The 17931-nt window shown below is 64.3% G+C and overlaps 1 protein-coding gene and 1 long non-coding RNA gene across 4 annotated transcripts; one reads left to right on the forward strand and one right to left on the reverse strand.

The window, feature by feature from the left end:
• Window positions 1-116: 116 nt before the first annotated feature.
• TNNT2 (troponin T2, cardiac type) lies at window positions 117-16622 on the forward strand. Of its 3 annotated transcripts, XM_033846215.2 has the most exons (15): window positions 117-3094; window positions 6536-6581; window positions 7364-7374; window positions 10253-10318; window positions 10669-10701; window positions 11512-11545; window positions 12658-12718; window positions 12912-13028; window positions 13420-13497; window positions 13954-14064; window positions 14815-14820; window positions 15071-15180; window positions 15573-15663; window positions 16047-16087; window positions 16361-16622. In XM_033846215.2, exons 1-15 carry the CDS (start codon window positions 2851-2853, stop codon window positions 16404-16406), a joined length of 1095 nt encoding a protein of 364 aa, XP_033702106.2. In that variant the 5' UTR covers window positions 117-2850; the 3' UTR covers window positions 16407-16622. The 3 variants fall into 3 exon arrangements, with proteins under 3 accessions (XP_033702106.2, XP_033702033.2, XP_033701954.2); XM_033846142.2 differs by lacking the exons at window positions 117-3094; window positions 6536-6581; window positions 7364-7374; window positions 14815-14820 and adding an exon at window positions 7379-7487 and having other exon boundaries at window positions 10672-10701; window positions 16361-16620; XM_033846063.2 differs by lacking the exons at window positions 117-3094; window positions 6536-6581; window positions 7364-7374; window positions 14815-14820 and having other exon boundaries at window positions 10262-10318; window positions 16361-16620.
• On the reverse strand, window positions 10034-12918 carry LOC117309268 (uncharacterized). Its single transcript, XR_004523565.2, has 3 exons — window positions 12350-12918; window positions 11253-11788; window positions 10034-11168 (listed from the first exon to the last, which is right to left on the reverse strand). It is a non-coding gene; the product is annotated as an uncharacterized lncRNA (long non-coding RNA).
• Window positions 16623-17931: the final 1309 nt, after the last annotated feature.

Consider the following 17931-nt stretch of genomic DNA (forward strand, 5'->3'; position numbering starts at 1 on the left):
ATAATACTTTAAAAACGCTTCCTTCCCGGAGGCTTTGCTGTTAATGGGGACCGTCCGCAGTGTGCGGGGAGGGCTGTTTTGGCGTGCAGGGGGGAGGCGTTGCCCTCATCACTTGTCCTCACGTCTAAGGGGGTTGCTACCCAGTTGTCTAGCATGGTGACTTGAGGGGGGCAGAGCTGCCACAAACAGTGCCAGGCCTGCAGTCACATCCCAACACACACGATCCCCAAATCTGGTCCTCTGTTCCTCTAACGTAATGGCTCCTGTGGACTTGGCAGACACCGGGCCAGCTGAGAATCTAGGACAAAGCAAACTCAGAAAGCCTGGTGCCTGTCAAAGCCTTTTGTGCTGTAGTGATAAAGGTAGACGTGTGCGGACAAGCATACGTGTGTGTGTGTGTGTGTGTGTGTGTGTGTGTATTTTCTTTTAATCGTTAGAACTAAATTAGAACGCTGTTCCCAAGTGCCCCGGAGCCAGCTGCGGGAACACGGGTGCAGAGCCCACGCCCCCTCTACCCCCGGCCTAGGCCCACCAGGGAAACCCCAGGGCTCCTCAGAGCACAGCTGGAAGGGTCACCAGGCCCCCCAGCCTGTGGGGCAGACACGGCCAGCCTTGTCCAGCCTCTGTGATTCTGAGTGAGGCTCCTGTCTTGCATCCTGGGATCCAGGGCACAGGAGGCCCCGTCCGTGACCCCAAGCTGGCCCGCCTCCCGCTGGTGGGCTTCCTGTGGCCGGCCCTGTGCTGCCCGGAGCCGGGGGGCAGCAGGACCTGGAGGGCCTGCCTGGGACGCCCGCACCCACTACCGACTCGAGTTCCAGGACGAAGCTGGGGGCGGGGCAAACACTGCCCAGAGACGCGGGCCCTGCCAGGAGCTCGGGGTTCAGACAGGCGACCTGCAGGTTTTTGAATGCTCTCGTTCTAGACTTGGGAAAGTCCCAGCAGGTGAATTTGTCCAGCACAACTGTCCTCTAAACCCTCCCTCCAGCGTGGAGACCCGAGAGCGGGCCGAGGGGCTCCGCTTGGCCCTGGGGATCTGGGTGTCCAGTAGCTGTTGCCCTCGGGGGTGGAGCCCTTGGTGCCCGCACCCGCGCACTGGGGTGCCCATCAAGGGCCGACTGCCGGGCAGTGTGTGGGGGACAGCACCCCACGACTCCTGCCCCCTTGCACGCGTGCATCCCGCCCACGAGGACCCTGCACGCACCCTTATCGGGGGGTGGATGCATGCCCAGGATGACTTCAGCTGGCGACAGTGTGAGGACAGAGTGTGCAGCCTGGGGGTGCCTGGGTGACAAGGTGGGGGGAGGCCCCTCGAGGAGGTGACAGCCCACTCCCTCCCACCCACACTCCGGGCCCCGCCTGCCTGCCTTCCTGCCCGGAGACCCGGGACCTCACCAGCAGCCTCTCCTGTGGGTCCTCACATGTGCAAGCACCGTAACCAGCATCTGCTTCTGCCAGTAAAATTCTGGCCGAGCACCATCTGTTTTCTCTTCGTTCCCCTCTACCGTCAGCACGAGGAGGTGACGTTACATCTGTTTGCAGGGACGGGGCGTCCACGGCAGGTCGGATGTGGTGGCTGGAGGGTGGTTAGACTCACCGGCTGAGCGACTGCCACCCACGGTCCGAGTCAAATTCCCACCTTAGGACACTTACTGAGAGCCTCACACAGTCAGTCCACGGATGCCAAGAACCTACCAGGTTTTCCCTGTGGGGATTCAGGTGGCCAGATCTCTGTCCCGGGCATCCGTGCAAGCGAATTACGTCCCACTTGAAGGATTGCTGAGCTCACAAGGAACGCACTGAAGTAGCTCGAGTTAAGGGAGGGCTTAGGAAAAGCGATTCCTAAATTCCAGGAGATTCCAGGCCGGGACACAAGACGAGGCTAAGGTCCTGGTGGGCTGCACCAGGCGAGCGGGGGGTGGGGCATCCCCCCTCTCTCCCGACAGCTTGGCTGCACCCACTGTTCCTCCCTGATCCCCGGGAAGCCGGCAGCAGGCTTGTGGCTTCAGCCTGCCCCGCCCCGGATCTGCTGGCAGCGTAAAGGGCCCCATGGCAGGGATTGAGCCTGGAGGTGGGGAATCAGACCACTGGGCTCAGAGGCCACCGGGGACCATGGAAGGACAGTTTCAGCTGAGTCTGATAGCACAGTGGGGGCGGGGCACGTGGAGGACCCTTTCAAGGGCGTCGGCGGTGGACGCGGCATGTGGCTCCCAAGGCAGCCACGTATGTGCAGGCAAACTCCAAAGCCCTGGACGCTGGCCTCGCGGACCTTGTGATCTAGTGGGTTTAGCAGATGATAGTCCCGTGTGGCCTAACTTTAAAGCCATAGTGGCGTGAACTTCAACCGTCTTCCCTGCCCCTCCACTCAACCAGCTGCCTCTTTGAGGAGAACCCTCATTCTTGGCTGGATGTCCGACCTTGAACCTGACCTCCTGTATCGGGTTTAACCCCTGCCCAGTAAGGAGGGCTTGCCACGTGGCTTGGGGGTCAAGGAGAAGACCCACTCTGCAGATGTGCTCACTGAGGCCAGCAGAGCCTGCCTCCCCCACAAGGCTGCTCGTCCTGCTAGAAGCGGCCAGTAGCCTGGAAGGCGCCTTCATCCACAGCATCACTTCAGTCGAGCTGCAGACGAGCCCCGCCTCTGCTCCCGAGACCCCCGCCCAGAGACTGACCAAGCGCCTTGTGCCCCCGGCCCTGCCCCCAGCCTGCCACCCCGCCGCTGGCATCCACTGTATTGGGATTCTCAGGAGGGACAGCTGGTTTGTGTTACATGCCTGCTGCCTCCTGTCCCCTGCCTATCTGTCCTGGTTTTAAATAGCTTATCTGAGCAGCTGGACGACCACATGGGCTTATATGGCCTGGGGTGCCTGTTCCCTCAGCCCTGTCCCCGGCACCTGCCAAAGTAACAGCCAGCAGCCCCGCTCCCCCTGCCCCCGCCGCCCCCCCAGGGTGTCTCCTGCCGCACATTCCTCCACCACGGGGCTTGGCTCCCGGCCGACCGCGTGTCTGCTTAAAGCCCTCTCCATCCCCTGCCCTCGTCCAGACCCTGCGAGGCTGCGGACACCGCAGGACCGGTCTTCGGCAGCTCCTGCTCTGGGTAAGGCTCGGGCAGACGCTGGAGAGCGGACGGGTGTCCTGTGGCCTGGCCCTTCTGTCCTGAGTCCCCGAGTCCTCTCTGAGAGGGTGTCAGAGCTGGGGGAGGCCCCGTTCCCCTGGGTGCTTCCGAGGAGGTGTTGCAGGGACAGGACTCTGAGACTAGTTTAAAGGGCCCTCAGGGAGAGGTTGGAGGCTTGGCTTTGAGTCTGGGATCTGTCAGCGAAGGTGGTTTTGCTGGAAAGTCTTGGGTGAGCGGCTTTCCTTCCCCGGGCCTCAGCTTCCTCATTGGCAGGAGGGATAGATAATTGCCAGGCCTCTGAATACCTGATGCTCCAACCCATGGGGACGCCCCCTCCAGGCAGAGGGCCCCTGAGGCTTCCCGGGGAAGGGGTCCCTCTCGACCTCCAGAGAGCAGAGCGAGGCTTTGTTCTCATCAGTCAGAACAGTCCTTGTGGCCGAATTCTCTTTTCCCGGAATTCAGACACCGTCCTGAGGCAGCAGGGGCCCCTGGAGGCCCCTCCAGGCAGACACGGGCGGGGTTCATCCGCCCTCCCAGACCCAGGACTGCACCCCTCCCCAGGCAGGGCACGGGCTGAGCAATGGGGAGAGACCCCCTTGGGAGACCCCTTCATGCGGGGTGAACCCAGCTCACTGGGTTAGAGGGTTAACCCTGAGTCCAGCTGCCCCCCACCCCAGGGTCCCTGCGAGTGTGACCCTTGCCCCATCCACCTCCATACACCCCGGGAGAGCGCTTGCTCTAAGCTCCTCCGGAGGGAGAGCCATTCCCTCTTCTCCTGGGCAGGCTGAAGACAGACTGGGAAAGGGGCTGCCTGGAGCGCGGGGAATCTCAAAGCACATTCCTGTCCTAGTGCAGCTGGGAAGCACCTGACCTCCTGAATTCCTCCTCTGACCCGGGTCTTGGGTCTTATAGGGCAAGGCCTCGTTCTCTCCTGGCAGAAGAGGAATCTGAGAGGATCAAGTTGCCCACTGCCCCTGGCCTAGCTCTGCTGGTGGGCTAACAGTTGCAGGCTTAGGAAGGTGCCAGTTGAATGCTGGGGACAAGGGCTGAGGGATGGGACCCCCATTCCTCTGTTTTATAGACAGGTTAACTGAGGTCCAGAGAGGTTAAGTGACTTAACTAAGGTCACACAGCAAAAACTGGGTTTTAAACCCAGCTCTTTTGACCGCATGGCCAGCATCCTCTCTGCCTTCTATCATTTTTGCTTTACTCCCCAAGAAATGTGCCCCCACTCTCTTGGCCGTGAGGGAGACCGGCTAGAAATCAGCCTGCGGTGGCAGGTGGGGGCCCGGGCGTGGGCATCCTGGTACCTCGCCTGCCGGGTTCTCCACGGCCTCCAAGCTGGAGCCCCGCCCGGGCCCGTCGCCTTCCTGTCCCCAGTCCCCTGAACAATTGTCTTGGCTGCCTCCTCTGCTGAAAGCCCCCCTCCCACACCCCGTGGCCGGCAGGCTATTTTTAGGAGCTGGACAGTGCTCAGAGGAGCAGGGGGCGGTCTCCGGGGCTGTGCCCGATGGCTCTGAGCCGGTGGGCGGGCGGGCAGGAGAGGAGAGAGAGACCCCAAGCCCCAGTCTGGCCACGCACCTTCCCTGGGAAACCTCCCTGCGCCAAGGTGACAGACTCCACCCGGGGTTCAGGGAGGGGCTCCCCAGTTCTCGGGCCACTGATTCTGGCTACTTCCCTGGGGCTCCAGGCAGTGCTTCATCTGCCAGACCCCCACCCCCTCTGGGCTGGGGGCTCTTCCCCTGCCACTCTCCCCGCAAGGCCCCATCTGAAGACCCTCTGGGGTATGTCTTCTCAGGACACCCTACACATCTGACATCTCCTCTTCTCACCCACTGCCACCCTCACCCGGGGGAGCCAGCTTCTGTGCAAAGCTCCCTGTGCCTGGCCCCGCCCTCACTGCCCCACCGACTCCAGCGAGGGGGGCTGGCCCGCTGCAGCGCTCGCCCTGACCCAGCAGGACTGGACGAGCTGAGCCAGGTTCAAAAGAGCAGCCGGTCGGAGGCTGCGGCGGTCTTCCGCCAGAGGGGCCACGGGGCAGAGGCTCCTTCAGAACTTCTCGGCCTCGGAGGGGCTGCCTTGCAGTGGACATCACGCCACCCGCCAGAGTCGTGGCTCACTGCGTGTCCGCAGATGGGTGCCTGGGGCGGGTCTCGGCCGGGACAGTGGGGTGTGCAGGGACAGGTGGTGTGGGTGTGAGCACCGCTCTCCGTGCCGCTGTCACCGCAGGCTGAGTCGGAAGCTGGTGGCTGCAGCGCCGGGTGCCAGGAGCAGCCTGGCATCACCCCTTCGGGGAAGAGGGGACTGAGGTGTAGGGAGGTCAACGACCTTTCCAAGGTCACAGGCAAATGTGAGGCGGAGCCAGCGTTCAAAGCCAGGTCAGCCTCCCAGTCCCGTGAGGGCAGTCTCCACCGCTCCCTTGGCTTCTCCCCGGCATTGCGGGGAAGTGACGGTAAAACGCTTTCCTCGGTGTCAGCGTGGTCCTCACAGACCTCTGGGCTGGGCAGCCAGGATGCGGCCACTCTGCGCTTTGGGAAGACTTGCCCCAATGCTCAGCTGACAGGAGAGTCTTGATTTTCTGTTCCTAGTGTAGTAGGGGGAGAATCTCGAAACGAGAGCTTCCCCAGAGAAACTCCATCGAGTTGGACTTTTTACTGAGCCGGGGTAGATAAACACGCTGCCGTGAGACCCACACCCACTTCCCAGTGCCCCCCGCGGTAGCGCTTGCACAGCCAGGACCACATCACAGCGGGACGTGGAAGCACCATCCGTGATCTACACGGATTCCCCGCTCTCCTTCGACTTTGTGTGTGAGCGCGAGGGTGGAATTCCCTTCCGCTTTAGCCCGTGCAGGCCCGAGGATCCACCACCACAGATACCGAGCAGTCCTAGAGCCACAGACGTCCCTCGTGTGCCTTTTCCTTCTACGCCCACCTCCCTCCCAGCCCCCCACGGCCACCAATCTGTTCTCCATTTCTACAGCTTTGCTGCTTCGAGAATGTTCCATCTCTGGGTGGAACCACGTGCCTCGGCTTTTCCTCCCCCCAGGGAGAGTAATTCCCGGGAGTTTCGGCTGGTGTGTCGGCTGCACCCCCGGTTTGCTCCTTTCTGTTGCCTAGTTACCGTCCATGCCACGCTGGGCCACTCCCAGGGGAGACTGCGTGGATGGGGCAGAGCTTCTCCCCTGGTTGCTGGGCAAGGCTGGCAAGGCTGGGGAGGCTTAGAGCTGGGGTTCAGACGGTCACCACGTGGTGCAGGGGTTGCTGTGCTCCCCGACAGAGGAGGCAGCGGGCTCTGCTGCCGTCACAGGCGGATAAGGGGCGGGTGGTCAGCATCTCGGGTGGACTGCGGGCCCAGCGTTCCTCGCAGAGCCGGGAGGCCAGCCCTCCGCCCGTGCTGACTGTTCTTCTCTCCGGAGGGAAGCGGAGACCATGTCGGACGCGGAGGAGGCGGTGGACAAGTCCGAGGGGTGAGTACCGGGGTCATGCTGGGGGGCCGTCCCCTCCGTGCACCTGGCCTGGGAGATGCCCGGTTGTGGGCTGGGGCCGCGCCCCTCTGGGGGCCCCGGGAGAGCTGCACCCCTTTGTTTCCAGCCCTGTGCCTCTGCGCTGCCCCGCGGGGTTGGCAGTAAAGAGCCCATTCCCGGGGCAGTGGGCTGCTGCTGGGAGCTGGGCCTCCCGAGAACGGACCAGAGAGGTTCCATGAGGACCCCGAGGCCACAGAGCGACCGTGCCCCAGGAATCCACCTCAGAGCCCCTGTGATCACTGCCCCGGGCAGCCGCTGTTCCTGCGCTGCACTGTCCCCTGCACTGTCCCAAGCGCCGGGGAGGGGGCACACACTGGTGGCCAAACAGTCACCTGCTGTGGGGAGTGGGTGCACAGGAAGGACACGAACGCCGGCATGGCTTGGACCCCGTGGACCTCCCTCCTGGGCACGGAGCGTGGAGGGCCTGGGGGGGCTGCGCCTCCTGCGTGGACTTGGACCCCGGGTGGAGTGGGTGGACAGAGCGCAGGGGGCCAGCAGCTGAGCCAGGTTTCCTGGGGGTGGTCAGAGGTGGCGGGACCGGAGGCTGGGCCAGACCAGGCTGTGCGGGTGGGCAGAGCGGGCGGATGCCAGCACCCAGTGCGGAGGGCAAAAACTGGGGTCATCTTCAGGAAAAGGCCAGGGTGTGGTGTGTGGGTGTCAGGGGGTGTGTACACGTGTGTGCAGTGTGCCCTGTGCTCCTGACAGCATCTCCCCTCGCACCGCAGGGAGCAGGAAGGTAAGCGCGTGCCCCACGCTCACTGCGCAGGACAGCCTGCTTTGAAACTGATGGTCTCTTCTCTCCTCTCTTGTGGCCGCGTCTCATCCCCGGAGCAGAAGGAACTGTGGAAGGTATGGGGGACGGATGGGCGGGGGAGGAGGGGTGGCGTGGAGGGAGCGCATGGTCCCCGCCTCCCACTCTCAGCTGAGCAAAGACCCTCCACCAATCCCAGCTCCTAGCTGGGATCAGCCCGAACCCTGGTGCTCAGGTCTTGGGGCAAAAGGTTTAAACCTGTCTCTATCGCCCACCAGGTGGTTCACACGGAATCACTGCTTTTTTTCCAATTAATTAATTTTGCTTTTTTTCTCTAATTTTTTTTACCACGTAAAGTTTTAAATGCACATAAAAGTGGCAAAAATAGAAAAATGCACCCCCATGCACCCATCACTCAGCTCCACAACCATCAACTTACAGCCCATCTTCTCTCACTCACTCTGTCTCTGCCCAGTATTTTAGAGCAGACGAATCCTCGCCAGACATCTTGACATCACCCCATGCTTACGTAGCTCAGTATGAATCTCTAAAAGATAAGCACTATTTAGAAAACGTAGCCTTAATAGCATGACCACACCTAAAGGCGTTCCGTTTAATGCTTTTTCAAATGAGATTATGAAGGTGTCCAGGTATCTGAGACACGTCACGTAGACACGAAGACCTTGTCACCTGGCGAGGGTCCACTCTGACCCTCGGATCTTTGCCTTTTTCCTACTTGTTGATCATTTTCATTATCATGGTCTCCTCAGCGTGGTGCCCCTTCTCCCTGCAAGCACCTAACCTTCCCTTCTTCCTGAGCACTTGACACATGCCAGTGGTCACGAGGCCTCTCTCTGTCCCTACAGTGCCCCCAGTTGGCCCAGCATGGCCCTGGGGCCCCTCAGGCTTCTGCCCCCGGGGAAGGGTGGATCCTGCCCCTTAGAGGCTCAGCAGATCCTCAAAAGCATCACGTCAGCACTTCGTGCATGGACATTAGGGGGAGGGTCTCTGGGAGGGGATGTCGGCCTGCAAGTGTGCATAGCTGCAGGTGAACGGGGTGGGGTGGGCGGGCACAGACTCGGACTGAATTTTAGCGGGAACTTTCTGGTAGTGACGTCTGAGGATGTGGGGGCAGCTGGGGCGTTCCCCTTGGGGGTGTTGGGCGCCCACTGGGCGAGGTGGGAACTGAAACATCAGACGGGGTGGGAGAGGTGTTAACAAGATGGCCTGAAGGTGGACCCCACACCTGGCCATGTCCTTGCTAGCCAGCCCTCCCCTCTCACCCCTTCTGGAAGGATCTTCTTTGAGGTAAGGGTCCTGCAGGGATCAAAGAAGAGGACTCGGGCTTCCTTGGTGGCGCAGTGGTTGAGAGTCCACCTGCCGATGCAGGGGACATGGGTTTGTGCCCCGGTCCGGGAGGATCCCACATGCCGCGGAGCGGCTGGGTCCGTGAGCCATGGCCGCTGAGCCTGCGTGTCCACAACGGGAGAGGACCGTGTACCGCAAAAAAAAAAAAAAAAAAAAAAGAAGAGGACTCTTCAGGCCTCAGAGAGGACTCAGACCTAGAACAAGAGTGGAAGCAGGGGGTGTGGAGGCCAGGTGTGGAGGCGGGGGTGGAGGCTGGTGGTGGAGGCCAGGGGTGGAGGCCAGGGGTGGAGGCAGGGAGTGGAGGCCAGGGGTGGAGGCGAGTGTGGAGGCAGGGGGTGGAGGCTGGGGGTGGAGGCGGGGGTGGAGGCTGGGGGTGGAGGTGAGTGTGGAGGCAGGGGGTGGAGGCCAGGGGTGGAGGCGAGTGTGGAGGCTGGATGTGGAGGCTGGGGGTGGAGGCGGGGGTGGAGGCTGGGGGTGGAGGTGAGTGTGGAGGCAGGGGGTGGAGGCCAGGGGTGGAGGCGAGTGTGGAGGCTGGATGTGGAGGCTGGGGGTGGAGGCGGGGGTGGAGGCTGGGGGTGGAGGTGAGTGTGGAGGCAGGGGGTGGAGGCCAGGGGTGGAGGCGAGTGTGGAGGCTGGATGTGGAGGCTGGGGGTGGAGGCACGGGGTGTGGACATTTCCGTGCTGGCCTCGCCTCCCCCCCAGCTCCAGGCTTTCCAGCCCCCCGCCAGGAGTCCACCACATGTAGAGCCTCAGTCAAGGTCTTCATCAGCACCCCCTGCAGGCGGATCCCCGTGCCTAGCGCCACGCTGTCGAATGTGTCTATCCACTCGGAGTGCCTGACTGGGGCGGGGTCTACAGCCTGCCAAGCAAGTGGATGAAAACAGAAACCCCCTGACTCCTTGGACCGTACATACGTCCACATGCGGGGCAGCTCCTTCCCCCACACGCAGTCCTGCTTTGGTCTCTTTCAGATACAGATGAAGGGTCTCCAGGGTCTGAGCCCGGGACAGGCGCTCCCCTGACCCCTGTGGTGCCGCACCGGGGGACGGGATGGGGAAGGGGGGCTGAGTCGACAGAAAGAGCCCGGTAGACAGCCCCCACCCCTTCCCTGGTGCTGCCCAGCACCCCCCTGGCCTTCCCAGAGGCCTCCAGGTGCAGAGCTGGTCTCCAGGCCCCTGAGAAGGAGCTGATAGTAAATGTTTTAGGCTTTGTGGCCACCTGGTCCCTGTGGAAGCCGCTGAACTCTGTTGTTGCGTGAAAGCAGCTTGGGCCGTGCTCCAATAAAACTTTATTTAGAAACAGTCTGGGGGCCAGATTGGGCCATAGTTTGCGGACTTCTGGTTTAAACCAAGAACAGAGTAGCCCCAGTCTTGTCACATCAGTCACCCCCAAATTCACGTGGAACCTGGATGTCGCTGGCCCCCTCCCCACACCTCCGCCCCGTGCTCTACCTGCCAGCATGAGTGTGTTCACTGTGTCTGGTTCACTTCTCCAGAACAGGAGGAGGAAGTGGAAGAAGAGGCTGGAGGCGGGACTGACGTGGAGGAGACCAACACAGAAGGTGAGGCTCCGCCCAGGCTGAGGGTGCGAGGGGCTCTGTCCTGGAGCCCGGGGTGGCGAGAGCCCCAGAGCCACTCCTACAGCAGCAAGAAATCCGCCTGGGCCGCACTTTGCAGCCTGGGCGGCCACTCGTCCTGTCGGGGCTCAGCTCTCAGCCGCCCTGTCAGTAAACGCTGGCCACGTGGCCCTCTGGTGCCCGGTGGTCTGGGGCCCAGGGCAGGTGCAGACAGACAGCTCCGGACCCCAGACCCCCACAGGGCACAACTGGCTGAGGACCTGTTGCGGGGAGGCTCCTGGCAGGGGTCTGAGCTCGCAACCAGGACCTTTACTGATTTCTCACGTTCTCTTTAGAAGGTGGAGAAGACGAAGATAAAGAGGCTGAAGGTGAGGCCTGCTGGGCGTTGGGAGGAGGCGCTGGGGGGCCGGGGAGCCCCTCCAGCAGCTTGGGGGAGACCCCAGGGAGGCGGGGGAGGGGCTGGGGAAGGCAGGACACAACTCGGTGACCATGCGTGTTTGGAGGTCGGGCTCCTCCTTGCAGAGAAGCTGCCCCGGTGGTGCCCAGGGTAGAGGGGCGATGTCCAAGGGCCCAGGCAGGGCAGGGCAGGGCAGTGGTCACAGCCACGTCCACACACGAGGCGCCTGGAGCCCAGCTGAACCACTCGAGGGTGGGGAGTCTGGGGGAGGAGATCCCAGGCATGGATGGTCGTGGGGTGGGTCACTGCTGCAGTCACTGTTGGCTGGCGGCCTTCCCCAGGGGCGCAGGTGGCCCCAGTCACGCCTCTGGAGGGGCGCAGCCGGTGGGTCTCAAGGTCACGCCCCATCAGCTTCCTGGTCCCGGGCCGCCAGGAGGTCTGGGGGCAACCGAGGAGGCAGAGGCTCGGGAGGGAACTCTGGGGCCAGGACCCCCAGGGACCGTGCCCTGGACCCCTCCTCACCGTGAGGCCAGCACTGCTGAACGAGAGGGCCGTGCGTGCGTGCGTCTCCCGAGGCTCCCCCGGGGAGCAGCCCCGAGAGGGAGTGTGGGGTTTGCAACCCTGCGGCTTATTTCTTTGGGTGTTCCTGCAACCCGGGGCCGGGAGGGACTCACAGGTGGATGGGGAAACGGAGGCCTACAGGTGCCCGGCTCATCAGGGGCAGAGTGGGACCAGATCCAGGCCTCCTGACCCCGTGGCCGTGTGCTTCCCTTCTCTCCAGATGGCCCAGTGGAGGAGTCCAAGCCCAAGCCCAGGTGAGTGGCGAGGCCCTGGGAGCAGAGGGCTCGTGCGGGAGGACAACTGGGACAGGACCGCAGTGCATGGTGGTACAGCGAGCAGAGACTGCCACGTATGGTTTTACAGGTTGTGCACTGCACAAGAGTCTCTGCCGTCTGCTGCCAGGGTGTGTGCGGTCGGGGGGGGGGGCGATGGGGGCTGAAATCCACCCACACTCCATCACCAGTTCCGGGCCCTGCCCCCGTCAGCACTGTGTCCATCTAGAGGAAAATGATGAACTAGCTGTGGCCCTGCGTGGACACCTTGTCCGACCCTACAGGAGAGCTAGGACTCCAATCCTCAGTGGCTGAGGTGGGGCCGGGGGTGGGGGGAAGAGGGAGGAAAATTCGGGGAAGCCAAGCAGTGAGTGTGCGTCAGCCTCGGCGTGGGGTTCAGAGCGTCACCAAGGGCCACACAGGGCAACTTGTTGCCACACACGCGACACTGCCTGGGAGCTCTGGGTGCTGGGTGGGATGGGGGTTTCGGGAACGCCAAGGCCGCCAGCTGACGGCGCCTCGGCACACGCAGGCATCTCCCTGCGGTGCCTTCCGGCTCGAGTGGATGGTCTGAAACTAGCCCGGCCCGGAAGTCCAGCCCCTTCCCCGTTCCCCCGCTGCTCTGAGCGCTGCAGTGTCTCGGTTCAGCCCCACACAGATGAGGCAGACGGGAAACCCAGGCCCAGCGCCCGGGGCCTGGAGTCCCACGCGAGTGTGGGAGGGGGTGGGGACCAGCGTGGCCTCCTGGGCTCCTGGGGAGGTCCCGTGGGTCAGCCAAGCTGTCACCTGTGCAGCTTCTCTACTTCCTGGCTGGTGGTTTTGAGCCAGGCGCTATGTCTCAGAGTCTCGGCTTCCTTGAGTGAGATGAGTGGTTCCTGCTCTGTGGGTAAACGTGAGGGCACGTGCAGGCGCCGTGGACCCTGGTGCTGAGCGGCCTGGGGGCTCCTGTACGCACGCCATGCTGGTGTCACCGTGCTGGTGGCTGCGCAGCGGCGGCCGCGTTTCTGCAGGGAGGAGAGGACCTTGCCCGCCCAAGCACTGCAGCCCCTTGGTCCAGGGAGGGCTTGGTGCTCACGTCTCCTTCTGCCCACCAGGCCGTTTATGCCCAACCTGGTGCCGCCCAAGATCCCCGACGGAGAGAGAGTGGACTTTGACGTGAGTGGGGGCTTGGGGAGGGCAGGCCCCCTGGGAGAGAGCTCAGGACCTCCTGGCGGAGGGGAGGTCATGGGCGGGGGGCACACAGTGCCCGACAGTGTCCTGGGTCCGGCCCCAGCTGCTCTCCTGGACCCAGGCCCCTCCCCCCTGGCATGGGTGCGGTGGGCAGCCTCTGAGCCCCGCCCCCCCGCAGGACATCCACCGGAAGCGCATGGAGAAGGACCTGAACGAGCTGCAGACGCTGATTGAGGCGCATTTCGAGAACCGCAAGAAAGAGGAACAGGAGCTGATCTCCCTCAAAGACAGGATCGTGGGTGTCGGGCGCCTCCCGGGGCCGGGGGTGGTCCAGCAAGAGCCCCTGGGGCCCCAGCACCCTACCCCCGAGGGCTGGAGCCGAGTCATCATCTCTGCCCCCCACCTCGCTCCCCCCGGGCCCCCCCCCCGCCCCGCCACTCACGGAGGGGAGATGCGGTGACCTCCGGGATCCCAAAACATTCTCCGGGGGACAAGAGGCTGTTCGCCTTCCTTTCTCCCCTCTACCTCCCGTGCTGCTTGGCCGACGGCAGGACGTGGCCTCTGCCTCCAGCACAGGGCAGCGGCCGGGGCGGGGCGGGGCGGGGGGACACTCAGGGGACACGGAGAAGCCCACCGACACTTTTCAGACGTTGACGTCAGTCCCACAGCGGGCGCTCCCTCCGCAGGAGGAACGGCGGGCAGAACGGGCGGAGCAGCAGCGGATCCGGGCGCAGCGAGAAAGAGAGCGGCAGAGCCGCCTGGCCGTGAGCGACCCCGCCCGGGCCCTCCGCGCGCGCGCAGACAGGGACTCGGCCCGGGGCGAGCACCCGCGCGACGCTGGGCGTTGCGTGCGCGACTAGACAGAAAGGCCCCGAGCGGTTAAGGCACCCCCCCTCCTCCCTGCACAGCGCGCTCCCTGGGAACTGAGGTGCCGCGGCCCCCGTCCTGTGCTGCTGCTGCCGGGGCCCCGCCCCAGTGATGCCGCCCACCCCTGGGGCTTCCTGTTCCTGGCCTGGGTGCGGGGACCCTCACTGTCAGGAGTTGGGACCCCGCTCGCTCAGTCCCGTGTCCCCGGCCGACAAACTGCACCACCAGGCCCCATGCCCGAGTGCCCTCAATCCCCAGGACAGTGTGCTTGGCCACAAGGACCGCCAGCGCCAGCCCGGAATCAGGGTGTCCGGCCCCCAGCCCTAATCCACTCCCTCCCTGCCGGAAACCAGGAGGAGAGGGCCCGCCGAGAGGAGGAGGAGAGCCGGAGGAAAGCTGAGGATGAGGCCCGGAAGAAGAAGGCTCTGTCTAACATGATGCATTTTGGAGGCTACATCCAGAAGGTGGGGGGCCTCCAGGCGTCCTGGGTCGTGAGGAGTGACTGTGCGCGGGATCCCGGGAAGAGATGTCCAGCCGCTGTTGCGAGACTGAGTTCTCACGCCAGACCCGAAGCTGGCCCTCGCAGCAGCTGGCTTTCCCTGGGAGGGACTGCTGGGATGAGCGCTGTGAGCAGAGCCCAGAACGCCACTGCCCCTCCCAGCCCTAGCCCCACGCGGGCTGGTGGAGCTGGCAGGCCCTGTGCCCCGTCTCACATCCACCGTGTGTGGCCTCATGCAATCCCGGAGCCTCAGTCTGCTCATCTGTAAAATGGGGTTAATGTCCACCCTGCCTGCTCTGAGAGGGTCAGACGAGCTACCCTGGAGTGCGGCTAAGTGCTGCCTGGACGCAGGCTGGTTTGCTCCTGGGAGCTCACCCCCACCAGATACCCCATTCCCAGGGGTGGAGAGATGGGAAGTTGAACTCTGCGCAGCGGACACATCAGAACATTTTCTTAGATGTCCAAGTCCCCAGCTCAGAACTGGGCCAGCCTCCTGGCCCCTGCGCCCCACGGCGACCCTACGAGCGGGGGCCCTGCTGTCAAACATCCCCACCCCACCCTGGACGCACGTCCAGTAACTAAGGTGGCCCGCAGCACGGCTGAACCCTCTCCTTCCTGTGTCTCTGCCTGTGTCCCCGTGCCCTCCTCTCTCCCTGTCTCTGTCACTGTTGCATCTTTCTCTCTGGGTCTTCCTCTTGCTGTCCTGGCTCTGCAGGCCCAGGTGGGTGCCAGTCCTCAAACTCTCCTCCTCCTTGTAGTCTGGGGAGCCCCAGGAGGGGAAGGCATTGGGCTGGGGGGAGATGTGGGGAGGTAGGGGTCCAGGGAGCCCCCACCTGTCTGTTTCCTGGGGAGCCCAGGCAGTTGCTGGCCTGGGGGTTGCAAGGCCGAGCCTCTGTCCTCGCTGGGTTTGGGGGTGTGGGGATAGGAGGGGGTGTTCACTAACCCATTCTCCTGCTTCTCACCCCCTCCAGACGGAGCGTAAAACTGGGAAGAGGCAGACGGAGCGGGAGAAGAAGAAGAAGATTCTGGCCGAGAGGAGGAAAGTGCTGGCCATCGATCACCTGAACGAAGACCAGCTGAGGTGGCTGCCCGCTCGCTGGGGCTGTTCCCGCGAGGGAGGGGCGTCGGGCCGAGGGCAGGGGCACCGGCTCGCCTGAGCCGCCAGGGGGCGCTGCCGCCCCACTTATTCCGTCGGCGGCTTTGGCGGGACCGCGACGGGCTGGCCGGGGCGGCAGAGCCCCGCTCCCCTTCCCCACCTGCGCAAGATGTTGGTGCGACCCCCACCCCTCCGCGCTTCGGGGCTGTGCCCTGGCGGCGCCGGTGCCCCGTCCTCAGTCCCGGGCACTGCAGTCAGCCGGGGTGGGGGGCCTTGGCAGGCCTGGAGTGGGGGGAGGGCCGGGAAGGGGAGCGGTCCGGAGCAGCAGGGAGGCAGGTGAGGCCCCTCCTTACTGCCCCCGCCCACGGCCTGTTTAGGGAGAAGGCCAAGGAGCTGCGGCAGACCATCTACGACCTGGAAGCGGAGAAGTTCGACCTGCAGGAGAAGTTCAAGCAGCAGAAATACGAGGTGAGCCGTCGTGTGACCCTGTGCCTCGCTCGTGTGGCCGCTGGTCTGGCTGGTGCTTCTGGAGTCTGAGGGTTCGCTGCGGCTGAGCAGACACTTCCCGGGGTTCCAGCCCTGGGGTCTCCCCACTTCTGGCCTCGAGGCAGCAGCTCAGCCCACTGAGCTCGCACGACGGGGGGACCAGGATGCACCGGCCCAGGCCTCCCGGCGGAGGTGGTGGCGGGGACGCAGCCGCTTACTTCTCACCGTGATGGCCCGGGGCCCTAGTGTGGGGTCCCGGGAGAAGTAGCGGGGTCCCGGTCCTGCCCGTCCCATCCCCAGGCCAGCCGGGCCCTGAGCCCAGTGGGTGCCGCGGGGTCACTCTCTCTGGCCTCCTTTTCTTACAGATCAACGTTCTCCGCAACAGGATCAATGACAACCAGAAAGTGTGAGCATCCCAGCTCCATCCCCCCCGCCCCCTTCCCCCTCCTGCCTGTTTCCCAGGCCTCCCGCCCCTTCCTCCTCTCCCTTAGGGTCCAAGAGCTCCCCACCCCCACCCCCACCCACCCCTGCCTGAGGATGCTGCCCTGTTGAGTCTCTGGAGGCAGCTCCAGGTGGCCCCCCGCCCCTCTCAGCCCTCAGCAGCCCCCCACGCCTCCCACCTACCCACCGTGGAGGGCTGCCCCGCGTCCTGTCTGACCGGGCCCTGCTTCTCCTGCAGCTCCAAGACCCGCGGGAAGGCCAAAGTCACCGGGCGCTGGAAGTAGAGCCGCAGCTGCCTTCTCCCGGGATCTGCGCCTCGCGGTGCCCCCGCCCTGCACACCCCCGGCTCCCGGGGTCCCCCAGCACTGGAGGCCCGCTCCCGCCCGCACACCAGGAGCTGGCCCAGCCGGAAGCCGCACTCGTGCCCCACCACGCCCCCACGCCCCCACGCCCCCCCTAGCCAGTAATAAAGGCCACCACGCACCCACGGCATCCTGTCACTTCTCTTTAGAGGGAGGGAAACTGAGGCCCACCCTGGCCTCGCAGGGACTCGGGGCGGACAGCAGCCCTCAGGGACACAGGCCCCTGGACCAGGGCTTTCGGCCGCTCCCGGTGGGGAGAGGGCGCGGCCCAGGGATGACCACGCTTTCCCCAGCCTGGGCCGCAGGGCGGAGAGGCTGTGATGGGAGCCCCTGGCGGCACCTCATGGCCCCCAGGCTTCACGAGTGAGTCACTCCCGGGAGCGATGAGGCCTCTGTGCACACCTGCTGTCTTCCTCTCTGGGCCAGGGTGCGAGAAGCAGGTGGAGGAAGGAGGCCAGTTTCATCAGGCGGCTTCTCGCGCCTCAGAGGCCTGGGCCCGTCTGCATGCCCCGGTTCCCCCCACCATGTGGAGGTCCTCTTGGGCTTGAACTGCGAGCCGGGGTCGCAGGGTCCCTGAGCTGAAGAGGACGGGGCCCTGGTCCAGTCGGCAGAGGACGCGGAAGCCGCGTGGGAGGGGGCGGGCCGCCCTGCTCTCTGGGGTCCCCTGCACGCAGCTGTCCCTCCGTCCGGGGTCCTCTGCTCAGTTCTCCCTCCACCTGAAGGGGCACTGCCTCCCACCCTCTTCCAGGCAGAGTGAGCTCGTTTCTCCCTGCTCTGCACACCCTGGCCAGTAACTGTCACGGTCTCGCCACCTCTTACGCACGGAGGGCAAGTTTCCTGTTCTCTGGGCGTCGCCCTTCCATGCTCGAGAGACGTGTGGGCCTCTTCGTCATGTGCTGTGTGCCGAGCCCCGTGGTAGACGCTGAGATGAAGAGGCTATGGTCCCAGGGCACCTGGGAGGGGTGGGGCCTGGGGTCTTGGCCTCATTCCTTGTTCATTCACTGAGTCATTCAGTAAATGTCTCCTGAGCCCCAAATGTATGGTAGCTGCTGTGCTGGGCAGGGGCGCTGTGATTAGACAGGGCGGCCCGACCCTCAGGAGCACGCAGCCCCGTCGGGGAGAGGCACAGCAGCAGAAGGGTCCAGCTCCGCGCGATGGCAGGGGCGCACGGGGGCTGAGGCAGCGCAGACCAGGGCCCCCCGGCCTCGCCCCGGCAGGTAGGAGGCCTTCCTGGAGGAAATGGTGTCCTCACCAGGCCCCAGAGAGTGAGGAGGAGAAAGTCGGGGTGGGGGCGGGAAGGGAGGGAAAAGGGGCAGCACAGACACAGGCCCTGGTAGCAGGGGCCAGCCTGACGCGTTCACGGAGCCCGAGGGCTTGTGGTGGGACCGGGAGGGCCCCCGGCACCGGCCTGAAAGGGCAGGGAGGCAGGTGGCAGGACCTCGGGCCC

Source organism: Tursiops truncatus, chromosome 1 (assembly GCF_011762595.2).
Source record: "Tursiops truncatus isolate mTurTru1 chromosome 1, mTurTru1.mat.Y, whole genome shotgun sequence".
In the NCBI taxonomy this organism is placed as follows: Eukaryota; Metazoa; Chordata; class Mammalia; order Artiodactyla; family Delphinidae; genus Tursiops; species Tursiops truncatus.